The 14,801-nt window shown below is 52.9% G+C and overlaps 1 protein-coding gene across 1 annotated transcript in view; it reads left to right on the top strand.

Annotated features, from left to right (window-relative positions):
• The window catches only part of ASS1 (argininosuccinate synthase 1), a 68,101-nt gene extending 55,229 nt beyond the window's left edge, over window positions 1-12,872 (top strand). The window contains exons 13-16 of the mRNA XM_072125737.1: window positions 5,604-5,735; window positions 7,895-8,051; window positions 9,743-9,808; window positions 12,614-12,872. Coding sequence (XP_071981838.1) covers window positions 5,604-5,735; window positions 7,895-8,051; window positions 9,743-9,808; window positions 12,614-12,659 — 401 coding nt within the window. The 3' untranslated portion in view covers window positions 12,660-12,872. The remainder of the gene's footprint in view (window positions 1-5,603; window positions 5,736-7,894; window positions 8,052-9,742; window positions 9,809-12,613) is intronic.
• Window positions 12,873-14,801: the final 1,929 nt, after the last annotated feature.

Below are 14,801 nucleotides of genomic sequence, written 5' to 3'. Positions count from 1 at the left end.
AGATGTAGGGGGGTACAGAGGGAGCAGTCAGGGGTGTAGATATAGGGGGGTACAGAGGGAGCAGTCAGGGGTGTAGATATAGGGAGGTACAGAGGGAGCAGTCAGGGGTGTGGATATAGGGGGTACAGAGGGAGCAGTCACAGGTGTAGATATAGGGGGGTACAGAGGGAGCAGTCAGGGGTGTAGATATAGGGAGGTACAGAGGGAGCAGTCAGGGGTGTAGATATAGGGGGTACAGAGGGAGCAGTCAGGGGTGTAGATAGATATAGGGAGTACAGAGGGAGCAGTCACAGGTGTAGATATAGGGGGGTACAGAGGGAGCAGTCAGGGGTGTAGATATAGGGAGGTACAGAGGGAGCAGTCAGGGGTGTAGATAGATATAGGGAGTACAGAGAGGCAGTCAGTGGTGTAGATATTGGGGTACAGAGGGAGTAGTCAGGGGTGTAGATGTAGGGGGGGGGGGGTACAGAGGAAGCAGTCAGGGGTGTAGATATAGGGGTGGGGGGGTACAGAAGGAGCAGTCAGGGTTATATATAAACCAAAATTGAACATACACAAATAGGGAAAGAAAAGGGGTTATAATGGTGTAATATGTCTGTCACAGTGTACTGGTCATGCTTCCCTATAATAATTATACTCCATGAAGCTTGTTGGAGAGCATAAATAAAACCTATCTTTCAACCCTCAAAACAGGGGGGTGAGAAAACCCACATAAACAGCAAGAGACGTCATAAATGGTAGAAAATTGTAAATTTTATTAAATTCAAATATAGCATACTGGTTAAAAGTGAGCCCCACTACAAAGAGTTGCATCACGGGCGACAGAACAATACATCCATATGTAAAAACATGTATGGGCATCCGTGGCCTTATACAAATATACAATAATAACGTTGGGAAGCATGAAAGGTGATGAGTCACATAACCTGCAATCAATGCATACATACTACTGTGTCAAGCTTACCCATATTGAACTCGTTACCCGAGATAGCAGCAACCCCGCTGGCTAAGCTTGACACAGTAGTATGTATGCATTGATTGCAGGTTATGTGACTCATCACCTTTCATGCTTCCCAACGTTATTATTGTATATTTGTATAAGGCCACGGATGCCCATATATGTTTTTACATATAGATGTGTTGTTCTGTCGCCCGTGATGCAACTCTTGCTTGTGTCCCCCCTTTTGTAGTGGGGCTCACTTTTAACCAGTATGCTATATTTGAATTTAATAAAATTTACATATTTGAATTTAATAAGATTTACAATTTTCTACCATTTATGACGTCTCTTGCTGTTTATGTTGGTTTTCTCACCCCCCTGTTTTGAGGGTTGGGAGCAGTCAGGGTTGTAGATGTAGGGGGGGTACAGAGGGAGCAGTCTGGGGTTTGGTGTATACAGTACTTCCAGAGATAGCGCCACACCTGTCCACAGGTTGTTTATGGAATTGCAGCTTAACTGTGATGCTGTTTTCAGAAATAAGCAGAAATCTTTTCTAATCTCTGAGAAGTGAGTGTACAATCGGCTACACTGGGGCATTTACTAAGATCAGTGCAGTGTCCTGTGTGGTGTGCAGGGGGCGCCAGATTCAGGACATGTAACGCCCGTTCTTCATGAATCTGACGCCCCCTGCATTGCTCTGACACTTTTTTTGGTGCAGCTTCAACATGGGGCCTGCAACACAATTCTGTCTGCATTTTGTATGATAAATGTGACACACGGTCCGACCGAGCACCGGACGCCCTTCGGTGCAGAAATTTGTGCCGCATGAGTAATAGTGCAGCGTGTGCCACAGACGTGCCTCGGACACTTCCTAAATACATGTGCAAGCAGTTGGCGCGTGAAAGAACATGCAAAGTGCAACATAAAACTGGCGCACGCCCCTTAGTAAATGTGCCCCATTGTGTAGTAATCTTTCCCTAATTGTGTAATTCTACAATGTTGCATTTGATACATATTTACCCTTTAGCTTCCTACTACTTACATTTATAATATTTACAGTGGCCCCATGCCTGCCCTGTGTGGCCCCCATCCCAGCCCTGTGTGCCTCTAATTCTGCCTTGTGTACCCCTTCCCTGTCCCATGTGACACTTCCCTGCTCTGTGTGGCCCCATCCATACCCCGTGTGGCCCCATTCCTGCTCTGTGTGGCCCCATCTATACCCCGTGTGGCCCCGTGCAGCCCTTCTGTGCCCTGTGTGACCCCATCCCTGCCCCATGCAGCCCTCCTGTGCCCTGCCTAGCCCCATCCCTGCCCCGTGTAGCCCTCCTGTGCCCTGCCTAGCCCCATCCCTGCCCTGTGCAGCCCTCCTGTACCCTGTGTGGCCCCATCCCTGCCCTGTGCAGCCCTCCTGTACCCTGTGTGGCCCCATCCCTGCCCCGTGCAGCCCTCCTCTGCCCTGCCTAGCCCCATCCCTGCCCCGTGCAGCCCTCCTGTGCCCTGCGTGGCCCCATCCCTGCCCCGTGTAGCCCTCCTGTGCCCTGCCTAGCCCCATCCCTGCCCTGTGCAGCCCTCCTGTGCCCTGTGTGGCCCCATCCCTGCCCCGTGTAGCCCTCCTGTACCCTGTGTGGCCCCATCCCTGCCCCGTGCAGCCCTCCTGTACCCTGTGTGGCCCCATCCCTGCCCCGTGCAGCCCTCCTGTGCCCTGCCTGGCCCCGTCCCTGCCCCGTGCAGCCCTCCTGTGCCCTGCCTAGCCCCATCCCTGCCCCGTGCAGCCCTCCTGTACCCTGCCTCGCCCCATCCCTGCCCCGTGCAGCCCTCCTGTACCCTGCCTCGCCCCATCCCTGCCCCGTGCAGCCCTCCTGTACCCTGCCTAGCCCCATCCCTGCCCCGTGCAGCCCTCCTGTACCCTGCCTCGCCCCATCCCTGCCCCGTGCAGCCCTCCTGTACCCTGCCTAGCCCCATCCCTGCCCCGTGCAGCCCTCCTGTACCCTGCCTAGCCCCATCCCTGCCCCGTGCAGCCCTCCTGTGCCCTGCCTAGCCCCATCCCTGCTCCGTGCAGCCCTCCTGTGCCCTGCCTAGCCCCATCCCTGCTCCGTGCAGCCCTCCTGTGCCCTGCCTAGCCCCATCCCTGCCCCGTGTAGCCCTCCTGTGCCCTGCCTGGCCCCATTCCTGCCCCGTGCAGCCCTCCTGTGCCCTGCCTGGCCCCATCCCTGCCCCGTGCAGCCCTCCTGTGCCCTGCCTGGCCCCATCCCTGCCCCGTGCAGCCCTCCTGTGCCCTGCGTGGCCCCATCCCTGCCCCGTGTAGCCCTCCTGTGCCCTGCCTGGCCCCATCCCTGCCCCGTGCAGCCCTCCTGTGCCCTGCCTGGCCCCATCCCTGCCCCGTGCAGCCCTCCTGTGCCCTGCCTGGCCCCATCCCTGCCCCGTGCAGCCCTCCTGTGCCCTGCCTTGCCCCATCCCTGCCCCGTGCAGCCCTCCTGTACCCTGTGTGGCCCCATCCCTGCCCCGTGCAGCCCTCCTGTACCCTGTGTGGCCCCATCCCTGCCCCGTGTAGCCCTCCTGTGCCCTGCCTAGCCCCATCCCTGCCCCATGCAGCCCTCCTGTGCCCTGCCTAGCCCCATCCCTGCCCCGTGCAGCCCTTCTGTGCCCTGCCTGGCCCCATCCCTGCCCCGTGTAGCCCTCCTGTGCCCTGCCTAGCCCCATCCCTGCCCCGTGTAGCCCTCCTGTGCCCTGCCTAGCCCCATCCCTGCCCCGTGCAGCCCTCCTGTGCCCTGCCTAGCCCCATCCCTGCCCCGTGCAGCCCTTCTGTGCCCTGCCTGGCCCCATCCCTGCCCCGTGTAGCCCTCCTGTGCCCTGCGTGGCCCCATCCCTGCCCCGTGTAGCCCTCCTGTGCCCTGCCTAGCCCCATCCCTGCCCCGTGTAGCCCTCCTGTGCCCTGCCTAGCCCCATCCCTGCCCCGTGTAGCCCCCCTGTGCCCTGCCTAGCCCCTTCCCTGCCCCGTGCAGCCCTTATGTGCCCTGCCTAGCCCCATCCCTGCCCCGTGCAGCCCTTATGTGCCCTGCCTAGCCCCATCCCTGCCCCGTGCAGCCCTCCTGTGCCCTGCCTAGCCCCACCCCTGCCCCGTGCAGCCCTCCTGTGCCCTGCCTAGCCCCACCCCTGCCCCGTGCAGCCCTCCTGTGCCCTGCCTAGCCCCACCCCTGCCCCGTGCAGCCCTCCTGTGCCCTGCCTAGCCCCATCCCTGCCCCGTGCAGCCCTCCTGTGCCCTGCCTAGCCCCATCCCTGCCCCGTGCAGCCCTCATGTGCCCTGCCTAGCCCCATCCCTGCCCCGTGCAGCCCTCATGTGCCCTGCCTAGCCCCATCCCTGCCCCGTGCAGCCCTCATGTGCCCTGCCTAGCCCCATCCCTGCCCCGTGCAGCCCTCCTGTGCCCTGCCTAGCCCCATCCCTGCCCCGTGCAGCCCTTCTGTGCCCTGCCTAGCCCCATCCCTGCCCCGTGCAGCCCTTCTGTGCCCTGCCTAGCCCCATCCCTGCCCCGTGTAGCCCTCCTGTGCCCTGCCTAGCCCCATCCCTGCCCCGTGCAGCCCTCCTGTGCCCTGCCTAGCCCCATCCCTGCCCCGTGCAGCCCTCCTGTGCCCTGCCTAGCCCCATCCCTGCCCCGTGCAGCCCTTCTGTGCCCTGCCTAGCCCCATCCCTGCCCCGTGCAGCCCTTCTGTGCCCTGCCTAGCCCCATCCCTGCCCCGTGTAGCCCTCCTGTGCCCTGCCTAGCCCCATCCCTGCCCCGTGTAGCCCTCCTGTGCCCTGCCTAGCCCCATCCCTGCTCCGTGCAGCCCTCCTGTGCCCTGCCTAGCCCCATCCCTGCCCCGTGTAGCACATTCGCAGGCCCGGATGGAGTTCTTCTGCTGTTGTGTCTGATATGAGATCTTTTCCAGGCTGCTGCTGGCTCGGTGCTCAGAACCCAGCAAGTTAGAGGTTTGGTGTCCAACATAGTTCAACATTGTTCTGACAGGCGGAGAATTAACCTGTCACTGCGCTCGGCTGCCTTCCAAAGCCGGCGGACACTTATCTAAATGAGCAGCTCTCCTCGGGAGAGAGATACTTTCAGCTTTGTTGCCTGGCGTAGCGCTCTCCATCGCAACGTGAGGCGGCTCGCCTTCCAATCACCGCTCTTTTAAATAGTATTATTTCCTAAGCGCTTCTGCTTGGCCGAAAGTGAGAGTGAAGTAGAGGGGTAGAGGGAGGGGAGGCAAGGAGGGGGGTCTATAGAGAACTGTTATTTCAGGCCCTTCTCCTCCGAGCCTCCTCTCCTTCTCCTTGGCTTTAATTACAGCCTTCCTGCGGGAGTCCGGTGGGCTAGAGACGGTGAAGCGATCAGTTCTTGAAACCTGTCATTTCAGCCTCTTCAAAAAAGAGGAATCTACACATTTTCACCACAAGGTGCGGAGTGGTCTGTCTTTGCCCCCAGCGGGGTAGTAATGACACACACACTTTGCGGCAAGCTGAGAGTGAATGAAGTCCGTCTGCAGTTTTGCTGTCACGGGCCTCATTAATGGTGTCATTTGACAGCAATTTGGGCTTCATGTATCCTTGTCTTATTTTTTTTTTCTTTCTCTTTCTCTCTCCCTCCCTCCTCCTGCTTCGAAATGGGGAAAAAAAAAAAAATATGGCTAGGTATCTACGAGACGCCGGCTGGAACCATACTGCACCACGCTCACTTAGACATCGAGACCTTCACCATGGACCGAGAGGTGCGCAGGATCAAGCAGGAGCTGTCGCTCAGGTTCTCCGAGCAGGTCTACAATGGTAGGTGACCCGCACCCAACACGTCAGTCCATAGAGTCTGCATACAAAAGCAATGACCCCCCCCCCCCCCATCTCCATAAAACTTAAGCTGAACGTCCACATCTCAGCACCGGATCATTTTAGGTCCAACGTTCTGTGCTGGTTAGAATATTCCATCATATTCTGGTGATACAACGTTACAAATCCTCTACTTACATGATAAAATTTCTTCTTCCTGCACTAGGGGGAGCTCACTGCATACAATTAGGCCATTGAATATAACCGTAAGCTCCGGAGCTCCCCCTAGTGGTGACTTCTGGCAGAAATACTTTTATCATCTAACTGTATCTGTGCAGTGGATTTGGTTGTCTGAGATAGAGAAATTACTTTTGGAGCAATGTTGCAGAACAGAAATAACAGTATAACAAAGTCTATCATAATTTCAGGACCAGAGAAGTGCCTAAAAATGGCAAAGGATGCAAAAAACAATGCACCATGTTAGGTTTTGTTCTCCAGATTTCCTGCTTCTGTGATGTCTTTACTGTGCTCGCTCTGAGGTTTCTATGGAAGCAATTGCTTCTGGACTTTCTACATCAATGTGCCGTGATGAGGAGTGGAAGTCACGTGACAGGAAGTCCCAGAGCAAGCACAATAGTCACATGACTGCAACAGCGAGCGGGTCAGGACAGATCTCTCTGGTTCTGTGACCACAAACACATTATTGTAGCGAATGTTATCTGTCTGTGGGTATGGGAGAAGCATCTCCCAGGCAGCAGTTTTTTTTTGCTAATGTTGTACAAAACTTTTTAATTCTTTTAAAAAATGCCCATAGAGGCTGCTGTTTTATGATTACCCAACTTTCCCCAACTTCTGAGCGATATTTGAGTATCGGTTCCACTAGATGTGTAGGAAAGCTGGGTGACAACCCCTGTGGGAGCTTGATTGTTGGGCATATTGGTTGTCACCATAGAAAAGTCACAAGTACGGGAGGGGGAAGTTTCTTCTCCTTACATAAAGCTCCTTTTCTGTGGCTGCTCCTGCAGCATAGCCCTGGGGAGCGGCCGCTCTGGTGGAGGCTCAGGGACAGATGTGCTCTGGTATTCCTTTCCTTTCTTCTCCCTGTGACTAATGTTACCTTCAGAGAATGCCATGGAAGGTGAGCGCACCTGAGCCGGCTCCCAGCAATCCCCCGTCCATATGGCCTCTGATTCCTGACCCTGATAAGACGCGGGGTCAGGCCGCAGCCTGGCGTCTTTCATGCAGGGGAGCCCGTCCTGCGCTGGCCTATAGATGGCTGCTTTTCTAGGATTACAATCCAAATGTTTCAAGTCCCCGCCGCGCTTCCTCCGGCAGTTCCCGAACGGCGATAATTGGTGCAGCCGTGCGTGAATAGTCGGCAACTTATCAAGAGCCATTTCCCCATTATAACTCGCAGATCGCGTTTAACGTGTCGACATTCAAAAAATGAGACGGAAGGGGAAATTGTTAAATGTGAACGCCGCACCGGCCCATTCACAGGAGAAGAGATGTTTTGACTGATTCTGTATAAATCGGGTGGGAAATTATTGTTGTTGCTGTTGATATAATATCACAGTAGACAAGGGCCCAACCATTGAATCCTAACAAATATCTAATGTGTACACGAGCCTAACGACCTCTAGAGGGGGACACAGGGGTCCACACGGAATAGGAGAGGGGCCCTGGGGGGGACAGTGCAATCTGGGAGGGGGTACAGCAAGGCCTGATGAAGTTTGGGTGGTACAGAAGGGTCTGGAAGGGTTGGAGGGCTCCAGAAAACCACAGTAGGTTCTGGAGGAGAAGCCAGAGAAGTTTCAACGTTCAGAGGGGTCTGGGGCGAGCACAGAGGTGACCCGAGATCCTGAAGGGTTGCTTTCCTAGTACATGCATGCTTGGTTGAGCCGAGTGTGCACTTGCATAGGGGAGTGGGGAAGGATCCCGGTCATTCGCACACAGGCCGCTCATGTCAAGTTACATAAAGTTCTGCCATTCTGTGACCGGGCAGCACCCGGACTGCTGGGTGTAGATGCAGGAGGAGGCTGGAATCATTGTGTTGATGTAATGTGATGTTATTTCTGTACCGTTACTGACGCGGCAGGTACCCGATTGTCCTGCGGCTATTCTTTACACGATCTCTCTGTTCTTCTCACTTGTGTCTGCAGGTTACTGGTACAGCCCTGAGTGCGATTTTGTCCGTTCCTGTATCGCCAAATCCCAGGACCTGGTGGAAGGCAAGGTGCAGGTGTCTGTGCTGAAGGGGCAGGTGTACGTGCTGGGCCGAGAGTCGCCACAGTCTCTGTATAACGAGGAGCTGGTCAGGTAAGACTGAAACGTCCGAGCCTATAGGTCTGTAAGGAAGTATTCACACACAGCAGAATAGATCTGGAATATTAGATGTTCTGCTGAATGTGTGTCATACAGCCTCTTCTTTTAATAAAGGGGCGGGTCCAGACTACAAAGCTATCTCATTGTGTAGTCTGGACCCTCCCCATCTTGGCTGTATAAGGGTAGCAATGCCGCTGCATTATGTCTCGATTTACTGCTCCAAGCTCAGATGAAAAGACAAAGCTCCTCATATTACGTATAGGCCCCGGGGGTGGCAAATGTTTTCAGGGGTACAGTATTGGGGCCCCCTCCCCTGGATAAGACCACCAAGTGTTTATGGCGGCTCGGATATCCCACCTCTGTTTATTTTACCTGAGCAGAGGACGGAGCTGTCATATTATCTCCACCACCTACTTACCTTGGGTGCCCCCTCCACCTCCTCTTCTCCCACCTCCTCCCTTCCGTTTTCCAAATCAGCGTCTTCTCAATCCCCATCCAACCCCTCTCATTATGTCACTCTCGCTCTCTCTCTCGGGGAGATTAGATGAATAAAGTGAAAAGAAGAGGAGAAAAAAAACAAAAAAACAACCCGCTAAAGCGAGCGCGATCAGCGGAGAGACGGCTTTTATACTCACCGCGTCTCCAACCATTTGCCTTTCTTCTTCTTGACTTTTGCATCTTTGCTTTGAAAGCTTTTGAATGACAGCGTAACGGGAAGCAGGGGGAACGAGCACGAGCTCCAAGCAGCGCCGGGTGGAAATGCCTCCGCTCAGTGGGTATAAAGTAATGTAATTATAGAGCAGGTCACAGTCACTTCAATGAGCAAAAATAAAAGGCGCCGCTTTTCTTCTCCGTCTCTTTCCTTCATACTTTACTTTCACGTCAAGGGAGGTAAAATCATTCTCAAGGCTTTTTTTGGTGGTAATTTCTATATGGGGGGGGGGGGGAAGCTGGAGCTGGCCGGGCACCGAGGTGGTGGCGGAGTTGTGGTTTTACAATTTCCGTAATTTAGTCTCATAGTAATAGTAAGTTTGCTATGAACAGTAAGCGGGGACCTAGAGATGGGGGTGTCTATAAAAAGCCATTGGGGTATACAGTCAATATGGCCCCCACTGTCACCCAGCTTTCCCAAGCATCACTGTAGTCATGTCTGCCTATGGCCCCTGCTCCAGCAGTCACCCCCTAGACTCCTAATGGGGCTTTTTCTTGTAGTCCCCTATGGTGGTGGGCCGCGAGTACTTACCTGACCCCTATCCTGAAGTGTCTGGGGTCGCAGCATCCAGAGAATGGGATCTGTGATGTGCATGCAGGACTCTGCTCCATTCACTTCTATGGAGGCTGCTTCCTGGGACACCTAGCAGGTGTCCTATACATTCCTAGCCTGCACTCTATTCATTTCTATGGGTCTTTAAAGATGGCCGCCCTGGGAGTCTTCCCAACCAACCCCATGACAGGGGTCCCAGCAGACAGAAACCTATCTATTAGTTCCCATAGAAGTAGATAGAGGGGTGTTCCTACAACTGCTGGGACCCCCAGCTACATACAGTATGAGCATCATGCCCCTTTTAATTCTGATGACCAATGTGTCCGCCATCACCACCCAGCTTTCCCTGGATGCAGAATATCGGATATGTACAATATATCCAGTTGATCTTCGTGCACTGAACCTCCATCTTTCCCCACAGCATGGACAAGCAGGGGGATTACGAGCCGTGTGACGCCTCTGGATTCATCAGGATCAATGCCGTCAGGTGAGGTCACTTGTGTTCTGGGGTTAGGGGTCACTATGGGGAACAAGGTCATCGTATATGAGAAGATGTAGAGGATTGATATCAATGCACTGGCCCCTGGGGGTGCTCCCCTCTAATATACTCTGTAGCGGGGCCTGGGGTGCAGGTGTTTGTGATGGGGCTGGGGGACACGTCACTGGACTTACAGTTCTGGTAACTGCTCTATAGTCTCTGTAACCTGAGCCATGGCCCTTTAATGATGCCCCATAGTGTAAATAGGCGTCTATGTCCTATATGTCTCCCCCATGATTGATAAGTGATCATTCAGGTAGTTTTCCTGAGTGACAGGTGGGATTAACCCTTTGCCAGATTTACATATAGTGGGTACAGAAAGTATTCAGACCCCTTTACATTTTTTACTCTTTGTACCATTGCAGCCAATTGGTAAGATCAAAAAAAGTTTTTTTTTTTCTTGCTCATTAATGTGCCCTCTGCCCCCATCTTGACAGAAAAAAAACTAAAATGTAGATATTTTTGCTGCTTTATTGAACAAGAAAAACTTCAATATCACATGGTCATTAGTATTCAGCCCCTTTGCTGTGACACTCCGAAGTAACTCACATGCTGTCCATTTCCTTCTGATCCTCCTTGAGATGGTTCTATTCCTTCATTGGAGTCCAGCTGTGTTTAATTAAACTGATTGGACTTGATTAGGAAAGGCTTAAACCTGTCTATCCAAGACGTAGGGGTGCATGTCTGGGTGCATGTGAATCATGAGGTCTAAGGAACTGCCCAAGGAGCTCAGAGGCAGAATTGTGGCAAGGCGCAGATCTGGCCACGGTTACAAAAGAATTTCTTCAGCTCTAAGAGCACAGTGGCCTCCATAATCCTTACATGGAAGAAGTTTGGGACGTCCACACCCCTTCGTCCACCTGGCCCTCTAAGCAATTGTGGGTGAAGAGCCTTGGTGAGAGAGGTGAAGAAGATCCCCAAGATCCCTGTGACTCCAGTAGTTTGGGCTTTATGGCAGAGTCTGGAAGCTTCTCCTCGGGGTAAGACACATGAGAGCCGCATACAGGGAGCAGAACACATGGAGGGTCCGGACCATGAGGAATAAGATTCTCTGCTCCGAGGAGATGGAGATTGGACTTTATGGTGATAATTCTAAGGAGTGGAGAAAACCGGCGCCGCTCATCACCTGCCAAATACAGTCCCAGCAGTGACACATGGGGGGCAGCACCAGGCTATGAGGGGGGGACAGTGCCCAATACTGGGGGGGGGGGACAGGACCACTGGTGGTAATGAGAGATGAATGCGGCCGAGTACAGAGATATCCTGAATCAGAACCTCTTCTATATATCCTGGGCCGAACCTTCCAACATGACACTGACCCCAAACCCACATCTAAAATACCACAGCATCAGAACATCTCTGACCATTCCTGACCGGCTCAGCCAGAACCCGGACCCAAACCCAATGGAGAATCTTTGGAGAGACTGGAAAATGTCTCCACCAATGTCACCAACCAACGTGAGGACCTGGAGAGGATCTGCAAGGAGGAGGCAGAGGACCCCAAATCCAGGGGGAGGAACTTGTAGCATCTTCCCAAGAAGACTCCGGGCTGCACCGGCTCCAAAGCTTCTACTCATCACTGGGGGGCCGAGTACTCCTCACCTGGGGAGATTTCAGTTTTTTTCTTGTGTAATAAATTAGCAAAAATTTCTACAAGATGGGGGCAGAGGGCACTTTAATTAGCAAAAAAATAACTTTTTTGATCTTGGCAATTGGCTTCAATTGAAGAAAGAGTGAAAAATTTAAATGGGTCTGAATACTTTCCGTACCCACTGTATATCAGTCCAGGTAGGGCAGCTCTATGAGAACCAGTCCAGGTAGGGTTAACCCTCTGCCAGGTCTAGGAGCAGCGGTCCAGGTAGGGTTAACCCTCTGCCAGGCCTATGAGTAGCAGTCCAGGTAGGGTTAACCCTCTTCCAGGTCTACGAGCACCAGTCCAGGTAGGGTTAACCCTCTGCCAGGTCTATGAGTAGCAGTCCAGGTAGGGTTAACCCTCCGGCAGGTCTAGGAGCACCAGTCCAGGTAGGGTTAACCCTCTGCCAGGCCTATGAGTAGCAGTCCAGGTAGGGTTAACCCTCTTCCAGGTCTACGAGCACCAGTCCAGGTAGGGTTAACCCTCTGCCAGGTCTAGGAGCAGCGGTCCAGGTAGGGTTAACCCTCCGGCAGGTCTAGGAGTAACGGTCCAGGTAGGGTTAACCCTCCGGCAGGTCTACGAGTAGCGGTCCAGGTAGGGTTAACCCTCTGCCAGGTCTAGGAGCAGCGGTCCAGGTAGGGTTAACCCTCCGGCAGGTCTAGGAGTAACGGTCCAGGTAGGGTTAACCCTCCGGCAGGTCTAGGAGTAACGGTCCAGGTAGGGTTAACCCTCCGGCAGGTCTATGAGTAGCAGTCCAGGTAGGGTTAACCCTCCGGCAGGTCTAGGAGCCCCGGTCCAGTTAGGGTTAACCCTCGGCAGGTCTGGCCCCCGCACCATTTACATAAAAGGCTTTCTCTGCAGTAATTGGCTTCCTTCAAGGCTCAGAGTCGCCGCTGATCTGCATTTACCTTCCATCTTCCAAGGCATTTGAGAATAATAAGCCCCCGCCCGCACCCCCGCCCTGTTATAATTCATGCATCCGTAATAAAGCGCTTCCTTGACTTATTAACAAATAAAATTGACCTTGTGACTCGTTTCCATTGATTTACATGAATGACATCGACCTCTCGCTAATTGACTCCCCTCCCCCACCTTTGTTTTCTCGACTCCGACTCTTAAAGGTTAAAGGAATATCACCGATTGGGGAAGAAGGTCACAACGAAATGATGACGAGGGGGGAGAAGAGCTGAGGAGCAGCGGTGGTGGGGTGCGCACCCTCAGACGCCCCATCCTTACCTCCCACCGGCGCTGGGTGCAGAACACGGCTACAGGTTATACCAGACGACTCCTCCAACAAGAGCCACCACCACAAGGGGTTAACAGCACTCAAAATAAAGGAAATGATTCTGGAGAATTAATTAAAAGTATATAAAAGCCGTGTATTCAGTGTGGAGAATCTGTGAGTGGTGGGTGATAGGCGGCACAGAGGATTCAAGGTCAGAAATCTACATAGAGATGGATAGTAAGATCATAGAGAGATGCACTCAGCTGCCACCAGGAGCTCCGGGGGCCCTCACAGGCACAGGTGTGAGGGGTATATATGATATATGTGGGGTCACAGTGTGGTCAGTTGTGGTGTGAGGGGTATATATGATACATGTGGGGGCACAGTGTGGTCAGGTGTGGTGTGAGGGGTATATATGATATATGTGGGGTCACAGTGTGGTCAGTTGTGGTGTGAGGGGTATATATGATCTATGTGGGGGCACAGTGTGGTCAGGTGTGGTGTGAGGGGTATATATGATATATGTGGGGCACAGTGTGGTCAGTTGTGGTGTGAGGGGTATATATGATACATGTGGGGGCACAGTGTGGTCAGGTGTGGTGTGAGGGGTATATATGATATATGTGGGGTCACAGTGTGGTCAGTTGTGGTGTGAGGGGTATATATGATCTATGTGGGGGCACAGTGTGGTCAGGTGTGGTGTGAGGGGTATATATGATATATGTGGGGCACAGTGTGGTCAGTTGTGGTGTGAGGGGTATATATGATATATGTGGGGTACAATGTGATCAGTTGTGGTGTGAGGGGTATATATGATATATGTGGGGGCACAGTGTGGTCAGGTGTGGTGTGAGGGGTATATATATGATATATGTGGGGGCACAGTGTGGTCAGGTGTGGTGTGAGGGGTATATATGATATATGTGGGGGCACAGTGTGGTCAGGTGTGGTGTGAGGGGTATATATATGATATATGTGGGGGCACAGTGTGGTCAGGTGTGGTGTGAGGGGTATATATATGATATATGTGGGGGCACAGTGTGGTGTGAGGGGTATATATGATATATGTGGGGCCACAGTGTGGTCAGTTGTAGTGTGAGGGGTATATGTGATATATGTGGGAGCACAGTGTGGTCAGTTGTGGTGTGAGGGGTATATATGATATATGTGGGGACACAGTGTGGTCAGTTGTGGTGTGAGGGGTATATATGATATATGTGGGGGCACAGTGTGGTCAGGTGTGGTGTGAGGGGTATATATATGATATATGTGGGGGCACAGTGTGGTCAGGTGTGGTGTGAGGGGTATATATGATATATGTGGGGGCACAGTGTGGTCAGGTGTGGTGTGAGGGGTATATATGATATATGTGGGGGCACAGTGTGGTCAGGTGTGGTGTGAGGGGTATATATATGATATATGTGGGGGCACAGTGTGGTCAGGTGTGGTGTGAGGGGTATATATGATATATGTGGGGGCACAGTGTGGTCAGGTGTGGTGTGAGGGGTATATATATGATATATGTGGGGGCACAGTGTGGTGTGAGGGGTATATATGATATATGTGGGGACACAGTGTGGTCAGTTGTGGTGTGAGGGGTATATATGATATATGTGGGGGCACAGTGTGGTCAGGTGTGGTGTGAGGGGTATATATATGATATATGTGGGGGCACAGTGTGGTCAGGTGTGGTGTGAGGGGTATATAGGATATATGTGGGGGCACAGTGTGGTCAGGTGTGGTGTGAGGGGTATATATATGATATATGTGGGGGCACAGTGTGGTCAGGTGTGGTGTGAGGGGTATATATATGATATATGTGGGGGCACAGTGTGGTGTGAGGGGTATATATGATATATGTGGGGCCACAGTGTGGTCAGTTGTGGTGTGAGGGGTATATATATGATATATGTGGGGGCACAGTGTGGTCAGGTGTGGTGTGATGGGTATATATGATATGTGGGGGCACAGTGTGATCATTTGTGGTGTGAGGGGTATGTATGATATATGTAGGCGCGCAGTGTGGTCAGTTGTGGTGTGATGGGTATATATGATATATGTAGGGTCATGGTGTGGTCAGTTGT

Source organism: Engystomops pustulosus, chromosome 9 (genome assembly GCF_040894005.1).
Source record: "Engystomops pustulosus chromosome 9, aEngPut4.maternal, whole genome shotgun sequence".
In the NCBI taxonomy this organism is placed as follows: Eukaryota; Metazoa; Chordata; class Amphibia; order Anura; family Leptodactylidae; genus Engystomops; species Engystomops pustulosus.
Note: the sequence above shows the minus strand (reverse complement) of the source record. Positions and strands in the feature narration are given on the sequence as shown.